This window comes from Antechinus flavipes, chromosome 3 (genome assembly GCF_016432865.1).
Source record: "Antechinus flavipes isolate AdamAnt ecotype Samford, QLD, Australia chromosome 3, AdamAnt_v2, whole genome shotgun sequence".
NCBI classification, from domain to species: Eukaryota; Metazoa; Chordata; class Mammalia; order Dasyuromorphia; family Dasyuridae; genus Antechinus; species Antechinus flavipes.
In genome coordinates this window covers 16,896,061-16,917,286 of record NC_067400.1, presented here as the reverse complement: position 1 = coordinate 16,917,286, position 21,226 = coordinate 16,896,061, and the positions used below count along the sequence as shown (strand labels likewise).

The window sequence follows — 21,226 nt, the reverse complement described above, 5'->3', positions numbered from 1 at the left end:
AAACTTTAATAAAACTTGTAAATTCCTAATGGCAGAGGAAGCCCTTTGCCCTCTTAGCTTGTCTGGTTTCCCCACTCTGTCTCCTTTGATGGATTCTAGCTCCTGGCCTGGCCCCTATCTCCAGATCTCCTCTAAAGCTGTTTTTAATCTCTGCACTTTTCTCTCCTTGCTTAGATCCTAAGCCAGGGCACGGACTTTCAAGATTGCAGTTATGCCTCTGCACTAACCCAGTCCACACCCGGAACCCTGACTTCTTGCCTCATTTCCAGTTGTATAAAAAGCACCTCTATCTCACTGCCCCCTCACTTCAAAAGCGGGACGTTCCACCCTGCACCTTGACCCTAGTCTACCTTTCCCTTCTTCACTATGCCGCTTTTGGCAGGGCTGTCACCTTCTTTCCAGGTTTCCTTCCAAGGAACCTTGTTGCCATCTTGGATTTTTTCATCCAATTAGTCACCAAGACCTACATCCCTTCAAAATCTTTCTCTAATTTCCTTCTTCCTACATCCACTATCTCCATTCTGGGCAATCAAGGAGGATCTCATGTAGTTGGCTGAAAGCAAAGGGTGATTGAAGGCTAAGGGGATTTGAAACTATCACATTCTATATACACTACTTTGCTTATGGAATTCTAGAATCTACAGCTAGAAAACACCTTGGAAGTCATTTAATTCAAAACTTCCTGATATAATTGAGGAAACTGAGGCCCAGAAAGGATAAGGGTCTCTTTCAAGGTCACATAAGTTGCTTATAAGAGACAAGGTCAAGAATCAAACCCAGCTCCTCTCATTTGAAATCCACAACTTTTATCAAAATTCCTCCTTTCTTAATGTCACTTCTATGCTTGTAGGGCTTTTACTGGCTTATTGGAAATTCTGCCATATTAAATTTGAAATACTCTGCTTTAAAAAAAATGAAATCCCCTGCTTTTAGAGCCCTCCATAATCTGGCCCAAACCTCTGATTAAATCTTGCTTTTCCTTACTTTCCTACACATACTCTCTTGTCCTGATAGGCTGCTTTCTTCTTGGTCTTATTCACACACCAAACCCATTCCCATCTTAATACTTTGTGTCTTTTCTTAATGAAGAGGGCTCCTTCATTGTATTTCCCTAAATTTCAGGCAATCTTATAGCCAGGGTTTCTTAACTCTGTGTGTGTGTAAAATGAACATTTTGCCAATCTGGTAATCATAGAAATCTTCTAAGAAAAACATGTTTTAAATGTATAAAATTAGGATTACAAAACAAATTATATTTGACTAAAATTATATTTATTTTTTAAAAAATTCATAGACCCCTGAAAATTATCTGAGGACCAAATTAAGAACTCTGTTCTAGAAGTAGCCTAAGGCATAAATCTTACCCAGGGAATTCACTGAAAACTAGACTAGACCAAATACAAATCAATGTTGCCAGGAGGCAGCAAGAAATATTTGAACAAAATCAAAAGATTGACAAAAATAAAAGGAAATGTGAGATATCTGATATCACAAAAAGTGATCATCATAAACATGATAAGGAGAGATAATTTAATAATCATTTGACTCCCCAAAACCCATGATAAAAATAAAAAGCTTGGCATGTTATAGTTCAAGAAATCATAGATGGAAACTAGATCTATTTAAATTAAGAGGACAAAATGAAAACAGAAAGAATTCGTTGATCATCTCCGCAACGAAGCTATTAAATTATGATTATTCTTGCTATGATCTCTAATAAATATTTCATGATTAAGAGTTGTTAGTTCATCTGGGCTGAGTTGTTCAAATGGGAACTCCACTAATGGGGGCTCCAGGGCTAGCCTTGTAAATAGCCGACATGTAGCTTTCCTCAGCCCGGAGTTACCTGTGGCAACCTAAGTTGTGGCAGTGCAGCCGCCCTTTGGGGGCCCCACTCCCAAGGAGTTTTGGAAAGGTGCCACGATCCACACTACATTGTGGATGCTCCGTTTCCATCCTTTTGTTAGAGACTTTTATAAGCTCCTGGAGAGAAGGGGCACTTTTGTTTGTTTTCCTATCTTCCTATCTCCCAGCCTAGCAGAATCTTGCTCATAACTTAAGACTTCTTCACTGTTTGATCTTGCTAGAATTAGCCTTTGAGCCCGGCTGATGGAGCTGGAGGTGGGGCAGAGCGTTTCTGATGTGGCCGGGAAGCAGGTAGAAGGCTCCCCGGGCTATTAGTAGATAATTGGCTGCTCTCAGTTCTTCTGATTCCAAGCCTAGCAATAAGCCGCTCACTCTGCAAACCTCAGAATGCCCTATAAATATCCTCATTTTCCTGGCACGCCACCCTGATGCAGGGCACACAGAACCTGACACCCCGGTCATCAGTCTGGGCTATTTTATCTTAGTCCATCCGTCTATGCAATACGCCCCCTAGCACAGGTCCAGCAGGTAACTGAGACGACAGATGATCAATGAATGGTAAATGTGCTTATTGGGCACTGGAGTTGAGGATGTTATTTTTTCTTGCTTACTTGTCGACTTATTTGTGTTGCATTTCATATTACTGGCTAAGGGGCCTTGAAATGAATTATGGTTTGTTTGTCAAATTAATAATGGATATTTCTGCTGTCCTTTGAAGTTTTTCGGGCACATTTCTCATTTGCTCTTCACCAAAGCCCTAGAACATCTCAGTGGACTCTCATCAGTCTTTTGAGATAAGAGGATTTAGGGACTGTAGCTCTCGTCCACTTATTTCAGTCCTGTCTGACTGACCATTTGGGGTTTCCTTGGCAAAGACACTGGAGTGGTGGGCTGTTTCCTTTTCCTGCTTATTTTACAAATGAGGAAACTGAGGCAAACAGGGCGGAGGGACTTGCAGAGTCACCAGTAAGGGTCTGATGCCATATTTAAACTCAGGTCTTCCTGACCCCAGGCCTAGCAATCTATCCACTTGTGCCACCTGGCTGCACCTGGGGCTGGAGCACAAACTGGCTTAATTTGATGAAATTTTGTTTTGTTTAACATGTGTAAACCCGGGGGGAGGGAGGGCAGAGCACCAGTGGGAAGCAGACTTCCTGCTCTCAAGAACAGGTTAGCCTTCACATAACATTTTAAGGGCTGTAAGGTCCTTTACAAAGGTGATCCAATTTGACTCACCATTGTCCTGGGAGGTGGGCGCCATTAGGCGTATCCCCGTTTACAGATGAGGTAACCGAGGCTTTCCATGACACACAGGAAGTGTCTGGGCTGGACCTGGACTCCCCGACTCCGGATCCGCACCTGCAGTGTGCTGCTCACCAGGGTAACGTGACAATGACACGCGTGACCGAGACCCAAGGCAGCACAGGAGACCCGCGTTCTCTAAGGCAATGAGGATTTCACCCCGTTTCTAAGGGGAGTAAGGGAAGCCAGAGTAGGTGTATTACATGTAGGTGATACTTAATCTTCCTGGAGGAAGAGCGGGACTTTAAAAAGGACGAGATTTGGAGAATGTTTTAGAGGGAAATACTTTGCATGGATGCATGGAAGCGGGACAGAGTGTAGCTTATCACAGACCAACCCGCCATTCAGTCTGGCTGGGACACAGAGTACAAAAGGGACCTAGCATGAAATAAAGTGGCAAATGATGTTGGAGGCGAGCTACAAAGGGCCTTGAATGTCATCCCAGGGAGTTTTAGGCTTTTTCTCAGAGAAAAAGCAAGCCTGTTAGTGGCAAGCAAAGGCTTCTCCCTCTTACCCCAGAAGTAATGTGCTTTTCCTGACAATAATGGAACCATCAGCTTATTCTCTCTAACTTAAGAGAGCGGCCCTGCTGATCAAGGACTTGGAGATCTGCAATTGGAAAGCTTGGCAGAAGGCAGTTTATAGCCTCATCATTAATCAAATCACAAGGAATTGATTGCCCTGTGTTTATGGAAACATCTCAGTCGGATATTAAAGACGCTCGGTAGGCGGCAGACGGCGGGGTTTTAGCGATGAGCCGATAGCGCGAGCCACGCTCCCGTAATTAATCTAAATTGGCTAGTAGGGTGCCGCTGCTCTGGTCTGCTCCGGGAGTTAATGAATCACGGTGGGAAGAGCCAAGGAGGCAGCTTGGTTCTGCACCCTCCGAGGTCCTTTTTCCTAAGGTGAAGCGGTCTAGAATTTCCAGCCCGGGAGAGTCTAAGCACTAGTTTTGTTTTTGTTTTTGCTGAGGCAATTGGGGTTAAGTGACTTGCCCAGGGTCACACAGCCAGGAAGTGTTAAGTGTCTGAGGCCAGATTCAAACTCAGGTCTTCCTGACTTCAGAGCTGGTGCTCTAACCACTGCACCACTTAGCTGCCCCAGTCTAAGCACTTGTTGCACAGACAGTCACAGAATCACAGAAATTAGAACCATCCTGAACCTTGAGTCCATTTTCATTTTCTTAAGCTGAGGTTTAGAACTGAAGGCTATTTCAATAACAAAGAGCCTTGATGCTCTACTAGTTATTATGTGTTCTCCGAATTTTAGAGTGCACGCCCATCAAGAGTCAGGATAAATGAATTCAAAGTTGGTGTTTTTATTTGTATTTTAGCAAAAAAAAATATAACATCCTCAAAGAGTTCATTTTCCAAAATACACTCAAAATGGAGAACACTTGCAAGTTGTGACAGCAAATCTAGATACAGAAGACTACCAGTTGTTATTCAAACTGGGAATCCCCACAGGCATAAAGTGGACACACAATAATAACAAGACGCTTCTTTCTGCACCTGAGCGCCAACTTCTCACAGTTCTCGTTGTGGATCACAGATATCTACAGCAACAACGACTCTCCTTTCTTTAGCGCCTCATCACAGAAAGAAGAGCCTCGGCTCTCAAAGGGTAGCTATCATGGCAGTTTCTAGCATTCAGGAAAGGATTCTGGTTACAGAGACTCCACTGCCAAAGGATCGGCTTAGCTAATGGTAGAGAGCCTCACTGCGGAAGAATTCTTTGGTTATGGTGATCCACGAAACAAGGAAAAAATACAAAACTGTCCATTAACTTTGGAAGATCATAAAGTAGAAGTTGCTAAGAATTATACAGTTTTCAGACAATCTGGAAATGTCAATTTAACAGTTGTTGCATTAAATACGATGTCTTTGTCCAGTGACCAATAACTTGAAATATTACTGGAGGAACTGAAGGATAATGATGATGATAATAAAAACATGACAATAGCTAACATTTCGATAGTGTTTGTTTTGTGCCAGGCATTGTGCTCTGCAATTATCAGCTCATCTTATCCTTACAACTTTGACAACATGGCATCCCTGGCTGCCCTGTGAACTTGAAATCCTATTAATTTTGATGAGTTTTCTATACATAAAGTTAGCAGACAAGAGGCGAATCTTGGGTTTTTTGCTGTTGCTCACACACATCTGCTACAAAGGTTAAGGAAGTCAGCAGAACCCTCCAAATGAAATCAACAGATACTTCACTCTTTGGTGACTTCAAATGCTAAGATTTAGGAGAAACTTGGTGAAAAACTTGCTGGGTAATGTGATTCATGAATTAAAGTGACCAAAGTCTTGGCGTGGAGCCTCGTGCCAGTGAATCGCAGGAGGAACCAGACATGAGGGGCACGGACTAACGCCGTCCCAATGAAAACTACTCTGGAGTAACTTCTGAATCTGTTCCCTAGGTGCAGTTATACAGTAAAAGTCAGAATCAACGCTAAATTGTCAGAAACAAGAGAAAGGAGGCGATATGGTGAGCAAGTCGACTTATTAAAAAAAAGTGATTGCTGGAGTGGAGGGGAGTGAAGAAAGTGCTGGCCCTGGACTCAGAAGGACTTGAATTCAAATTTAACCTCAGACACTTAACACTTATTAGCTGTGTGACCCTGAGTCAATCATTTAATCCTGTCTGCTTTGGGAAGAAAAAAAAAGTTTTTGCTTCCAACAAATGGAAAGTGGATCAAGGAACAGATATTGCCATGAACCTGTACCATTTAAGGAATTAGCATATAGTCAATGGTCACGTTGAGAAGGACAAATGACGCTAAGAAGTAACTTGGAAATACTGGCCAAAGACAGCATGAATTTACATTATAGACACCTTCCTTCTATAGGTCAAAGAGGAGGATGGTAGAAACTTTTGAGCATCATCATCTCACAAAATGAGAAGCAGTGGATGGAAATGTGATTTTGAGGAAAGCTTATTTTGGGATCCAACTAAGCCAAATTTTCCCAAGAAATGAACAACAATCTCATATTTATAAAGCACTTCATGGTTTGTAAAATACTGTATATCATCTCACATGATCCTCACAACAACCATGGCACTCAGGGACAATTATGATCCTTATTTTCCAGTGAAGGAAACTGAGGCCATGAGAGTGGAAGTGTCTTCTTCAGGGTCCTGACTAGTCCTGGCCTGAGGCAAAATTTGAATTCAGGTCCTACTTCCAAGTCCGCCCTCTACTCACTAGGTCGGTCACTTAGCTATCTAGAGCAAAAAGTGGAAGGGAAACAATAAGCAGAAAGAAATGTAAAAGATACGCCAAGAGTTCTGTAACAAACTATCTTGGGACTCCAACATCAGGGGATCTGATGTGATATATGAGGAAGCAGAAATAACACTTAAAAAAACCTCCAAAGATGGGAAAAGCAGACATGCTAGAGCAAATATGCACAAGAGCAGGCTGCTTTTGAGTCTGTGCCATTTTGAGGACACTGAGAAATTGCTCTTTTAAGAAATCCAAGGGAGGGAAAGAGAGTGAATAAGTGGGAAAAATCATGGACACCACATTACCAAAAAGGGCTGACATCAATAGCTAGAGAATCCTCCTGAAACTACACCGCCCTTGGAGTTGAGAAGAATACAAGACGAGAGCAGGAAAAGTTCACATGTACAATTTTAAGCAGACCACATTTCTGCAGTCACCCTGGTATATCTGGATATACATGCACATATACATACATCTATGGTGTTATTTACATCCATGTAATCTGGAAGTTAAACACACACACACACACACACATACACACACACACTTAAAAAAATTTGATTCAATAGAGCACAATCTCCTTTTCAATTCACAATATCTATCACACATACACTGAAATCACATGTAACAGCGAGAGGCAACTTTGATCCCCTTCTGGTTGCTCATATAAGATGAGGAAGGCCAGGGAGAACACAGGATCCCAGAGCGGCCTTGCGGCGCGGTCATGCAGGACGTCTAGCACTGGGTCCGACAGGAGGTTATTCCTAGTGAGCGGCCAAGGACCTGGATGCCCCTATTTGTAGGTGACCTTGTGCTGAGATTCAAAAGCACTTGAAACCATTTGGCTTAACAATCCACACAAGTAAAACGAAGTCAATCAAGAAGACCTACTGCCAGCCAAGTGCTCTGCCTTTGGCTTAAATCTATCTAAAATCACAGCTCGATCGCAGGTGCATCAGGACGTGCAATGGGATCCAATATTGATCCAGATCTTCCCGCAAAGGTTGGATGATGACTTGTGCGTGCTACAGAGAGAGAATACTCGTTTAGACACGGGGCAGACTACATGGCTTCTGACACCCCTTTCAATCCTGAGATTCTGGGAGTTCTTCCTCTCTGTTAGACATGATTTCTGGAATTCTGGCTACAGGAGAAAATGTCTTATGCTACTGGGCTTTCAAGGAAGCCTCCAGTAAGAGTCAGTTTCTAAATAGTAGCAAATAAAATTTCTGACTATTTTAAAAATGTTTTTACTAAACATATCTTTCCTTCCATACATAAAATTTAATACTTTGCATATATGTAGATTTTTTTTCAAAGAAATGATATTCCCCCCCTTTTGTCTATGACTGCAAAGGTTATTGGTTAAAACAAAGAATTAAGCAGTTTCCAACTAGATGCGCTGTAAAGCCTTGTGTTTAGAGTTTACAATGATTCCTAGAAATGTGTAAATCATTCACATCCTCTCTCTTAAAAACCCTCACCCAGAGAACTGTTCATCACAATCACTCTACTGGGCAGTTTTACTGAACTTTTTTAGGGAAAGGTAGAAAGGGATTGGAGAGGGGTACGCTTTTTGTAACAAATTAAACAAATTAAATTTTACAAATTAAAATGAACAAAAACAAATTAACAAATTAAAAAACCACGCCCAAAGTTTTACTCGCCATTTTCCAAATACCTGCTAACTATATTTTGACGCTGGACTTTCAGCTGGACCCCGGCTATTTTTAGGACAGCTGTACGTTCTTGTTTTGGGTCCAGCCATCTGATTAGACAGAAAATTTCCCACTGATGCAGCGGACAGCTGCTCTGCAACTTATGAAACTTCCTTGGCGAGGAGCCTGAGGGCAAAAAGGCTGCCCCGTCGGGAGCTGGGGGAGCCCAACTTCAACTCTCTAGCCACTACAGCCTCAGCCTTCTCAGACAAACCCCAAATTTCTGATATCTCTACTGCAGAAACAATCCGTAACACTCCTGCCTAAATGAGCAGGAAAAAGTGAGGAGGAGAAAATGGGCTAAAACGGCCACTTTATTGAGCTCGTCAAATAACATCAGACACGCACACAAGCACACGCATCTTTCACTCTGGTGTCCCCCCAAACTTTAATTTCATTGTTATAGTGAAATCAATCCTGTGTTAGTCAGGCAACTGGACTACCCATCAGTCGTTCTTGTCGCAGAGCAATTAATCTCTTGAACCACTTTTCCTCGGCTTCGGCCTTCTCGATAAATAGCTGTTAGAAAGAAAAATAAAGGAACAAATTACTAGCTTGCTCGAGCTTGGAGATCGTGGGTGCTCGGGGCCCGTTTGGGCCTCTGGCCGGCCTGATGCCCTGAGGGGGCAGAGCCCCTGTTCCTTGCTCCCTCTGACTGGGGGTGACCACAGCTGGGGGGGTCCTGTGACCCTCAACCTCCACCAGGACACCCCTTCTCTAAGTCTCTGCCCTTATAGATTTGAGCACAGGGATGGCTCCCGTTCTGGCCTTGGATCTCCCTCCCCCCGACGGCCGAAGGCCCAGAGCTCTTACGTTGGGGTGGGCTAGAGAATTATCATCCTGGTACTTGATAGCGGTCGGGATGCTGCTGGGCTCGATTTCTTTCTCGACGTGTGGCGGATCTGCAGTCACCGTTCCCGAAGTGGCCGGCTCCTGCTTCCCTTCGCCGGGGTCGGTGGGCTGGACAAAAACAAAACAGGCGTGTTATGGCAGCCTGGGTCGGGGAGGCCAGGATGGTCCGGCCGCCTTTTTAGCTGAACAAGGAAGCACCGATTCTCGGAGACAGTGCTGTGAGGAGGATTCCCCAGACTTCTGGATAAGGAGGGACAATTATTGGGGTGAGGGGAGAGCTTATTATATGGTAAACAAGGAAACACTTTCCTTCTCTTTTTATTGGCCCAAATCCCTCTTTTGGGGTAATTTTCTTTTGAAGAGGGCCTGGCCCAGACCTAGCAGTGACCGTGAGACCTGCCAGCAGGTAGTGGGATGGGCCTGGGGTTCAATCCTGGCTTCCCTGGGACATTTTCAGCAGGCTATTGAGTCCCCATGGAGCTTAGCTCCTTCCCTGGGGATGGCCAGGACATCTACGTGTTCCCGCTGGCCCGACTTCATTGGACCACACACCCAATGGAGACGCAACACTCGGGGTGTTTTGTAAGGGTCCACACCAATGAAATGTCTCAAAGCATCACACCCCCAACCCACTGTGAGGAGCAGGTTCTGGCCACCTTGTAGCAATGGGAGAGCTTAACAAAACCCTCCACCTTTGACGTCTCTCTGGCTCCAGACTCTTGGGACTCTGCAGATAATCAGTGCCCACCTGCTGCTGGCACCCCGAACACACCCAGACCCACACTTATTACCCCTGTCACCCACGGGGGCTTCTCGGCCTCTTGTCCTCCTCAGTCCCCATCCTCCTCCACTGTCCTGGGGACATCTCCCCAGGGGCTCCTTCCTTTCCCACCTCCAGCCCTGGGGCTCCTTCCTCTGTTCAGGGGCTCATCTGTACTGCTGCAATGGGCTCTTATTTAATCAGGGAGGGGGGAGTGCATGCAGGTGCGCCCCCCTCAGACCCATCTAGCACCCCACTACCAAGGTCATGTCCCTCTGCCTGCAGGATAAAATAAAAACTCCTGATTTTGGTGGTTTGAAGAGCTTCGTGATCCATCTTTACTTCAGTCACGTGCCGAGTGTTGTGCCCTTTGTGGTCTGGCCACACGGGACTCGGGTCAGTCTGTGGATTGTCTCTCGCTGCTGGGCGCTGTGTGGGGGTGCGGACGCGCCTGTTCCCCCCCTTTCTCTGGGATGCCTGGTGCTCAGACCAGACAGCCCATCTCTATTCCTCCTTCCCTGACGTGCAGATGGGATCTTCCCCGGCCGTCTGCTCCTTGCTGGTGCTCCATCGTGGCTCCAGGGCTGCATCTGTACCCATCTCCCATCTGGTCAGAGCTCCTGGGAGGCAGGATGCTGCTCTTTTCACACCTGGCACCGGGCACATGGTGGGCCGGCATCTGCTGTGGAAGAGCCTGTTAACGTGCCCTATAGGGGGAGCACTCCACTGTTGTGACCTGCCTGGGAGACCCAGGGACTCCCCTGGGTGTGAGTCCCGCACACACCGCTGAAACCTGCTGGCGGCGGCTCCTGCTCCCCGGGGCGCCCGCTCTGTCTGCACTGGCTCAGGAGCCTTCCTCCTCCTCTCTGTGACTCTTCCTCCCCAGGTCCCTCTAGCTGGTACTCCAATTCCTCAAGCCCAGGACCAGTGTGTCCCATCCCTGCCTCCTCCTAGCTGAACTTGCTTAAGATGGTGCCATTTCTCTCCTCTCTTTCCAAGGCTGACTCGGAGCACGAGCATTCAGCAGCACCCCATCTTTCCTACAACAACCACAATTCTCTTCTGTTCCTAAAACCTGACCCAACAGTTAAGCTTCCGGAAAGGGCGGCTCCTACCTGAGGCCCCGCTTCTGTGAGTCCTGGGCTTGGGGCCCTAACCCCTTTTAGCCCCAAGTCTCCCCAGAGCACAGCAGAACAACTCTCTGGGGGGGGAGAGGAGGGGCTTTATTCTGGCCCCTTGCGGCTCGGGGTGGCTCACTCCTGGTCTGGCTGGCTCCTTCCTGTTCTGGCTCATGGTCTTTCCTTCCGAGGCTGCAAGTCCTCCAAGACTCCTCCTAGGTCCTCTCTCAATGGAATGTCCAGACCCGAACACTCGGCTGTCCTTTGGCATCCTGAGCTCAGGCCAGTCCCCGATAACCTGCCCCACCGTGGCGAGGCCCACTGAGAGGACGACAACCAGGTGATCTCGAGAGCGGCTTAAGCCTGACCTGGGAACGCCAGGGCCGATGGCAAACGTTCCCAGCACCATGGCTCCTGGGCCACACACTGCCCCTTGTATGGCGCCAGGCCTTGCGTGGGGCCTCGGGTATCACAGTGAGACCCTCCCTGATCTCCACAGGCTCCTCTCTGGGGGAGGAAGGTAGGAGAGTAGAGTCTGCCCACCGCAGTTCACCATTTATCCCGTGGAGCTGAGGTTTGGGAAAGGAAGGGCCTGGCTTTGGCAGAAGAGGGGGGCTGCCAGCCACACCAGGAGTCCAGGAGGTTGGAGGGAGGAAGGACAACCGCTGTCTCAATTCAGGGCCTTGGGCAGGGATGAGACTCTAACAGTGTCTGGGGGCAGTTGTGTACTTGGCAGGGTCTCTCCCAGACTGGAGAAGGAATGCGCCTGCAGCACACTCCTCTAACAACTCACATTTACGGGGCACTTTCTTCACAACCCTGAGGCCTGAGGAACTCCAGGCACAGAGACCCAGGTGCACTTGTCTAGCGTCAGAACCAGAACCTGGTAAAGCTCCGGTCTCTGGACGCCCAGACCCACGGTCACTGTCACTGGTGACTCCCAGCCAGGAGCCTCAGAAGTGGCCGGAGCTCTCTCGGCCACTGGGGTTGGTGAGGGACTGTGAGGGTCAGAGACTGAAGGGAGCCCCCTGTTAGACCCACGTGGAGTCTGGCCTCCGGGAAGGGGCTCCCTAAACTAGCAGGGGCAGTTCTCTGTCCGGACAGCTCCCGTGGTGAGCAGGTTACTGCCTTTAACTGAACTCTACCTGCTCAAAACCTGAAAAACATGTGGAAAGTTAACTTGGGTTTAGCAAATGGTGGTATTCCCCCGAATAACTGACGACTGCTGTGGAGATTTAAGACCGTGATCTGGATGGAAAAGGAAACAGGAACTGACTACCAGAGTCTCATTAAGTCCGAAGACCATTTTTCTCCAGGGTGATGATTTACCTCAACTCCAACGTCTTCAATCGAATTTCCGAATCAGACGGGGGTTTAGGGGGAGAAAACGGGCCAAGAGACGGGACTCACTGTGTCCTTCACAACCTTGCAGAGCTCCGTAGCCATAAGTGCTTGATTGTACCGGTGACTTCAGGGACAGGTGTCAATGGCAGCTTTTTCTCGTCTTCCATCTCACCTTGGGGAAAGGCTCTCTTCTCTGGGGAGAGGTGGGCGACGATGGAGGGCGCTGTGCTCTACGTACGGTTATAACGTCACTCGGTGTGTCGACCCCCTTTTTGTTTCACAAGAAAGAGTCCTATGCTGGCAGGGAGGGTCAGATGTTGTTAAATGACTGGGATAAAAAAACCAGGCATCAGGGAGACACGAATAAATAAGGCGGCTCCTCAAGAAGAGAAATGTGGACGGGTTCTCTGGGGATTCTACTGGAGCAGCAGCGAGTTATGGAGGAGCCAGGGGAGAGGCAGGGGAGAGTCAGGGTGACCCAGGAGCCTTTCAAGAACCCAAAGAAAACTTGTCCCATGAACTAGGAGTGGGGGAAGGGAATCCAAGGAGAAAGGCCAGCAGCTTTGCTACAAGAGACGGGGTCCTGACAGGGATGGACATGGTGTGGAGAGTCCCAGGGCCCCTGGGGAAGGGAGCGGGGAGGAGGACAAACCCACAAAACCCCAGGAAGCCATACAAAGCATGAAGGAAAAGAGGGAAGGGGAAAACGGGGGGAACTTAAAAAGTCCTGCAGATGCCTTCGGTGAAGTATCAGTTCTCAGTTCTCAGCGGCCCCCAGATGGGGCAGAATGTGCTCATGTACTCACGGAGGAAACCGGCTGGGAGGACTTGTAAGAGCAGAATTCAGTGAATTTGAAGAGAAACACTTAGTTCCAAAGGAAAATGTCAAATAAGGGAAACCCAAGGATGATGCTCAGAAGGGAAGAAGTCCCCAAGAAAGGGAATAAGTAGGTAGGGGAAAGCCAGTCTTGGATCTCTCTTGTCCCCTTTCCTACTCTGCCCATTTACGCCTCCCCCCCCCCCCCCCAGCCCTGTCTGATCCTCCTGCCACCTCCTGCCAGCTAGACTCTGTCCAGAGTCCGGATCCAAAATCTGCCAGAGCTGCCCACAGGCTGGGGCTGCTGGACAAGTCACTGGGCCGGAGCAGTCTGGAGGCCAGAAGCCGCAGGGGAGGCTCTCTGAGAGGGTGGGGGGGCACTGCAAGGGTGTGTGTGTGTGTGTTGGAGGGACTCTCAGACATAGTGTCTCCCTTTTCCAAGACTGCTCAGTCTCTTCCCCGCACACACTTCAGCTCTTGGGGACTGGGCGTGTCACTCCCTGCAGCCAGGACCCCTTGTCTGTCTCCACTCACACACAGAAACACACACAGACACACGCACACACACTCACTGCCTCCCCCCCTCCCCATGTGTTCTTGACTCTCCTACTAGCTCTTGATCTGCCTGAGAGTCCTCTACATCCTCAGTCCTCCCCTTTCTTCAGAAATCCATTTTTCTCCTAAGTGCTGTGCCCTCGGGTTTTCCCTTATTTCATATTTTCTTTGGGGGAACTAGATGCTTCCCTTTGAATCCCATTCCAATCAATGTTCTCTGCAACTTTAATAAACAGACTTGACTCTACCTGTACCCACTTTGGGGTATTTGAAGTGTCACCCTAAGACAGCTGTACGGGGCCCAGAGTGATCTGCCAAAGGTGCCCAGCCAGGAGCTTCCCTCCAGACCCAGGACTCAAACTGGCTCCCGGGCCAGTCGTCCCGCTTCCTGTCACGAGTTTCCTTTTCTTTTTTTCACTCTGGCTCCTCCTTCCTTTTAGTTCAGAGTTTTTTTACAGTAAATTTTAAACACGTTGATACATGTATTTTTGCTTCCTCTTGATCCATCCCTGACCAAAAGCCTGCTAGCCCCATATCTGAATCTGTTCCGGAAACCACAAATCCCCTTTCGGACGCGGGCCCCCTCAATCTGAAGTTCACTTCTCCATTGTCCTCCCACTGAAGACCCTTCCGAGGCCTCAGACTGGCAGGAGGCCCTCGAGGCCTTCACTTTGTTGCTGGGACTTGTGACGTTGAGGAGTCCCAGAACGTGGGACGGTTGGGCTGGAGAGGCTTCCAGGGGGATGCTCTTGTAGCCACCAGGGGTGAGGTGGGAGAGATCGAGAGAGAAAGGTTGGACACTCGTGTCTGGGGACTCATCTTGTCTATTTGTTTGAGAAATGGAGTCTTTATCAGGGAAACTACTGTGAACTTTTCCCACAGTGATGATTACCAACTATGTTTGGATGTTTCCCCAAACTATTTCCCCCCGTTTGTCCTACTCTTTCTCCTTTTACCCTGTCCATTGTTAAAAGTGCTTTTTCTTAAAATAATTTCCCTTCTGTTTCTTGCCTCTCACTCTCCCCAATTCCATCCCCCTCCCTCCTATTTTCCAGAACGTACAACAGATTTCTATATCCAACTGAGTCTATTTCCCTCTTTAAACCAATTCTGATGAGAGGAAGGTTCTCGTGCTCCCTGCCTCCCTTCCTTCAAACCCCTTTCAGGCCTCCTTTATGTCATCCTGTTCCACCTTTCCCTTCCTATGCCTACCCTTCCCCTTCTCCCATGCATTCTTCTTTCTCATTCCTCAATTTGATTTTATTTTAGATAATCATACCATCATATTCAATTCATACCTCTGCTTTCTGTCTTTGTATACTCCTAGCTAATGAGAAACTTTTAGGATTTATAAATATTTTCCCATGTAAGGACATAAATAGTTTAATCTCATAAAATCCCTTATGCTTTCTCTTTCCTGTTTACCTTTTTATGCTTCTTTTGAATCTTGCATTTAAAAATCAATTTTTTTTTCATCAGGAAAGCTTGAAAGTCTTCAATTTCATTGAATACCCATTTTCTCCCCTTAAGGATTATACTCGGGGGAGACGTCTTTATAGAGAAAACGGAACTGACAGAAGTACCACACCCCCATAAGAATACCAAGGGAGAAAGAATGGGGCAAGAAGGCCAAAGGCAATCTCGGTGACATGTGTGTGGAAAAGGAAGCAGAGGAAATAGAAGGAGAGCGAATCACTAGAAATGACATTAAAGAGAAGAGAGCCTATTGTTGAGGGGATAATCAACACTCAAAAGCAGTCAAGGTATCAAAGAAAGAAAAACAAAGTATCTTTGAAAATACCTGATATTGGAAAAAAGTATCTCTGGACTTAGCAGCTAAGATGTTGCTGACAAACTTTGGGGAGAACAGCTTTAGGAAAGTGGCAGGTCAAGCAGTGAGGATGTGGCCCTGAGGTTAGTTACTGCTTCCTTTTTTCCCCCTCTAAATTATTTTTTAAAAGGAAACTAGTTAAGTGACTTGTACAGGGTCAGATATCTAGTAAGTGTCTGATTTGACCTCAGGTCCTCCTGGCTCTATCCACTGGGTTTATTAGTTGCCCCTTAGCTACTGCTTTTAGGAGCAGAGAAAGGAGAAGAGATTTTTTTTTGCTGAGGCAATTAGGGTTAAGTGACTTGCCCAGAGTCACATAGAAAGTGTTAAGTGTCCGAGACCAGATTTGAACTCCTTACTTTAGGGCTGATGCTCCATCCACTGCACCACCTAGCTGCCCTTTATTTTTATTTTTAAAAACATATTTGTTGACAATGGATAAGGTACATTGAATGATGGGGACACATAAAGTATTTATTAAACACTGTGTGTGTGTATACACACACACACACACACACAATACACACCAGGCCCTTTGCTTAGTGAGAGGGAGATATAATAAGGAAATAAGATGATTCCTGCCCTCAGAAACTTGTATTTGGAGGAAAGCCCACATATAAAGGGGAATTGGAAACATGGGAGAGGAGAGATAGAAAGGACCTTCATGGGAGCAAGAAGAGTGACTTTCCCCCCGTGATTAGAGGTACAGGAGGAGAGAAGAGCTATATAGGTAGCTGTGGAGCAGGGAATGTGAAGAAGCCAGGGAGAGACTGCTTTCCTCTTCTCCGTAAAAAAGGCGAGGACGTTTTCCAGCAGTGACTGGAGGCACCAGAGTCCATGAGGGCGAATGGGAAGGTGGCAGCAGGGAGGCCTCCCCCAGTGGCACTGAGGGGCTCCAGAGCAGAGGCAGAGGAAGGGAAAGCATTTTAAGGCCCAAGGATACAGCTCAGTTGATCACCTTGACTGTCAAGATCTTTAAGGAAGGAAAGTAGGTAAACAGGGGAGGCAGACTGGGAGAACAGAGCTCAAGGAAAAGGAATCAGAACCTTCTTTCTGCCTTTCGTAGTACCTTAGTGCTTAGCAGGATGCCTGGAGCACAGGAGGGGCTTCATAAATGTTCACTGACTGAATGACTGACTGAAAGGCTCTCAGAGATCCAGAAAAACAGTTTTTTAAGTGGCGTCAGAGTTTCAGGCCTACCATTTTGGGGGTAAGGGGGATGAGCTGACAGATAGTCATTATTTCATCACTAACCAATCAACTCTAATGATTCCAAAGCTACACTTGTCTCTGGATACACACACAATTTTGAGAGCTACAAATTATAAAATGTTCAAAGAAACAGACTATTTCTGATAAATGGGGATCATAAAACATATTTTCATGATCTATGTATGTTCAAAATATTTTTTAGATAATTTCTTATTTTAGAAAAGAACCTTTTCTTAACAAAAATAACTCTGTCTAATGACTTTTAAGCTGTTCTAATGAGTGAGTGTGACCATAAAATACTCAACAGAAGTGATAATATTTATCAATAGTTTCTTCTGCTGCAATGGAACAAACTGTAAACCAACTGTGCTGAGAGGATACGCCATCTTTCTCTGGGCTCCTAAAGGCAGTAATTAATGCTTTAAGAAATGGGAGCAGACATTCATCACCAAAGAAAGACCAGCCATTCTCACACAACTTTCCTTCTACTAACAGATTTGTTAGGAAGGTGAGAAGACAGTGCCTCATTTTAAGTATAAAAGCACACGCTATGATCAGCGGGCATAAAGTTCTCATCCTGGCCGACCATGTCGAAGCCAGGACAAACCGGGTGCTCTCAGCGTGGGTCTGGACAGGACCTGGCTGCTCTGGGGAACACATCTGAGTGGCTGTTCTCCCAAATGTCCCCTTCCTCGCCACAATCCCCAGCACTCCCAGGACACCTCCTCAGCTGGAAGCCCAAGGACTCCTCCCAGCAGGGACGACTTACCTTCCTGACTTCTTTGCTCGATCGGAAGGTCTGCTGGACGAAGCAGTCACTTTCGATCGCCTCAATTTCTTTGACTCGCTTCACCTGTTCCCCGAGGGTGGCTTGGTCTACAAAAACAAGTACACACTGTCAACATATTTTGGGGGAGGCTGGTGACTGATGTCGCATTGGTGCAATGCCTCTGAAAATGCTGTGTTACTTATGAAATACAAGCTAAACCGTTAGGGAAAATTCTCATCCAGTGCATGGCCAATGAGGGACGGAAGACTCTAGGACTGATATTCCCAAAGAGTTAAGGAAATATTTCACTGGAAATGGGAAATTTTGCTGAAAATGTGTCACCACTGACAGTAATCCTGGCAGGTTTGTGTTAATCTTGTGGGAGAACATTTAGTTCTCTCATAAACTAAGCCATTGGGGTTCATAAACCTCATCATGGACTTTAGACGAATTGAAAGCTACAATTTCTTGATAACGACACTTAGAAAATTTGGATGAGAACTAGCAATTATTATCAGATGACCCATGGAAATCACTTTGCCTTTGATGAGGAGATAAAGATATCTACATCTACTAATAAGATATTTATTAAGAACAGGCTTTGTGTAACCATGGTCAACTTTAAATAGAGATAATCTAAAGACAAATTTAGCTTCTGATACTACTTTCTTTTTTAAAAGCCATTTTTACTTTTTACTTCTCAGATTTTGATGTATAAAATATATCACTTGTTCACTACATTGTTTTCCTAGAGATGCTCTTAAACAAAAAAATAAAAGTTGTGGTGGATTTTTTCCTCTACATAATTTCTCTGACTCCCAGATTTACAAAAATAAATTGCACAAAGACATTTCTAAAGCCCAGGAGGGATAAATCTAAAGTTGGTGTGGTGAGTGAGGTGATTTCAGTGGTATGGATATTCCCTCCAGTGACAAAGAAGGGAACCCTTGTCTCTCTTGAATCATGTTTCCAAAAGTTCAGTCTCCTGGTGATGATGCTGTATTTTGAGCATCACTGTAGCTGAAGATTTTCCAGCTTGGTCAGACCTATGAGACTCTGCTGAGTTCAAGGTCACCTTTGATAACCACTGAAGTAGAACCTCGGGGTAAGATAGCATTCCCACATCGTAATATTAATATATCCAATGCAACGAATCCATTCAGAGTTACTTTACATATTCTGAGAAAGCCTGAAAAGATTTATAAGGAAATGTCATTACATATACTGTTCCACACGATCCAGCTTTTGATTTTTATTAATTAGGAGAAAGTCATGAATGATTCTTAATTAGTCTGAGGTCATTTCCCAATCACTCGTATTGAGAGAATTAATAAGAGCTCTCTTCAGACTTTGAGACTATCTGGGAAATGCGGAATGATTTGAATTCATGGTTCTTCTCCTTCTTCTGGGAAAATAAGGCACATTTTCTCATCTGGATTTGCAAAGTGCTTCCCTAGATGTCAGGGGTGAGATCACAAACAGCTCCTGACAGCTAAAGCTTGTCGTGTTTGCGGCTTTAACACTGGGCACACTCCCAGCTTGGAACACTCAAAAGTGTCATTGCAGAACTTGGCCGAAGGAACAGAATGCTTAAAAAGATGACAAGGGGAGCATCAGAAGAGAGGCAAGGAGAAAGACAGGGGCACAGACAGATTAGAAGCACAGAGCATTATCTTCTTTGTGCTTCTGGAAAAGTCACTTCAGAAATAACAAAGTGACAGGGCAGATAGGAGAAGGCTAGATCCCTTACCCTAAGATATGAAAAATAAGCCTTTTAGCATAGAAACTACTGTACCAATAGCAGAAAAGTTTTATTAACATGTTACTGATTAAAAGGGACATCTTTTGTATTAAATGTATGCTTTCAGTTTTACAAGAGCTTACTTTTCTGTGATCTGTAAACATTAGCTTATAGAAACATATTCTATATTCCTCAGATGCACGTTATCAGTTCTAGCATTTGACTGCCTCAGATTCCTGTCCCTTTGCTTATTCTTTCAGGAAACATTCACAACTTAACTTCCAAAGACCAATTCTGTCCTTTAGACTGGTAAACACCAAAATCCTAGGGAGTGCCAGCACCGGCTGATGCTCCGGTCTGATAAATGTCCGTGGCACTGAATGTGTGGGAAAATATGGAAATTTTAAAAACTGGCCATCATTTGAATCTCATGCATAATATTTTTTTTTTGGACAAGTGAATCAGACACAAATGGATGGTAAAGACAAGTAACAAAGCTATGGACAGAATCAAAAACACAGAAGGTTTTGAGAGTGACATCAACGACATTAACATGGTAAAAATGGACTGGAAGGAAGCACAATCCATTAGTGCGTGATACTTTTTGACAAACACATTATTGGTGGATAAAATGACTTCCATATGTTGTTTGTCAGATGTCAGTAGAAGGGATATGTATTTCATAGTAAAATCAAAAATAATGGAGTCAGAAAGCTAAGAGGCTACAGACAAAAAAATCAATATGAACTCACTGCACAGCAAATCCTTTTACTCTCTTCATAGTGAAAAAACAAAATTAAATATTTCATTAGTTATTGTTGAGGATATTTTTATATAAAAAATAAGTCTCCTCCTGCTTTATAGGAAATAAGCTAAAGGTCACAATCAGAAGTAATTTCAGATAATGCAACATTAATGCTTAAGACTTATTTTAAAAATATTAACAAATTATAACACCTATCTGGAATCAGTTAATAAAACCCACAGGGATCTAATGCAAACCTTTTTTGTGTTAGCCTTTGTTGTTATTTATGGATAGATAATGTGCATAAGCTAATGGGCCCAAGCTGGGTAGCAATACTCTACTGAAAACAGCAGATGGCATCATCAGACAAGATGTTAAAGCAAAAAAAAAAAAAAAAAATCCACACAAATATTGGGGAAAAGCATCCTCACTGAACAAACACATACTGAAAATTTAACTCAATTGACTCAAAATATGAATTGTTAATGAATTTTCCCCAACTTAAATACACTTCACAAAATCATAGTATTTTGGCCCCATAGTTATTGAGTCAATTCACATGTTTATTTTTCTTTGTCTCAGACAATGATTTTTATATTCTACATCCTTAAATATATTGCAAAAATGACACGAATAGTAGAAAATAGTTTGTTTTTAAATTGAGTTATTTAATAGTCGAAATACTATTGAAATTTCTTTTGAGGATATAATTAGCATTAAAAATAGTAACTGGTTCACATAATTGGAAAGGTTATCTTTGTATATTTCAAGTAATTTATAAATGCTGAAAATGAAATGAGAACTAACTTTTATGCCAAGATGGGACATGATTGAGTTTTATTTATTTATTTATTTTAACAATTTGATAAAAGTCTCCATGCAGAAGGTGTTCTTTATGTGGGGTCCGTGAACTTAAATTTTCTTAAAAATAACTATATTTCAGTATAATTGGTTTCCTTTAACATCTGTTGTAGCTTATTTTATGCATTTAAAAAAATTATTCTGAGGAATCCATAGACTTCTTCAGATTGCAAAATGAGTCCAAGACATAATAAAGGGTTAAGAACTTCTGCCCCAACACTTACTTGTATTTAAACAGTTGGTGTATCATCTTTCAATAAGACACATTCCCAGCCTTCCCCTAAATATATTTTAAGGATCAGTGATTTCATCAATGCAGGTACTGTCTTTATCAAAACAGATTTCAGTCCTTCCACAATTTAGCAGATGCTTTCCAAGAGTTTCTTTCTGACGACGGATCTCTGTGAGATTAGCCAGGTCTTCCGATGAAACACGTGAAATCTGTCACCAGGCCGCACTGGCCACTGCTGGCTCTCCACTCACCAGCCACAGAGAAAACAAAG

General features: G+C 44.8%; 1 protein-coding gene across 1 annotated transcript in view; it reads right to left on the bottom strand.

Annotated features, from left to right (window-relative positions):
* Nucleotides 1-4,466: 4,466 nt before the first annotated feature.
* RSRC1 (arginine and serine rich coiled-coil 1) overlaps nt 4,467-21,226 on the bottom strand; it is a 343,242-nt gene continuing 326,482 nt past the window's right edge. Inside the window, exons 8-10 of the mRNA XM_051983080.1 lie at nt 17,377-17,483; nt 8,932-9,078; nt 4,467-8,637 (exon numbers count right to left, since the gene is read on the bottom strand). Coding sequence (XP_051839040.1) covers nt 8,545-8,637; nt 8,932-9,078; nt 17,377-17,483 — 347 coding nt within the window. The 3' untranslated portion in view covers nt 4,467-8,544. The remainder of the gene's footprint in view (nt 8,638-8,931; nt 9,079-17,376; nt 17,484-21,226) is intronic.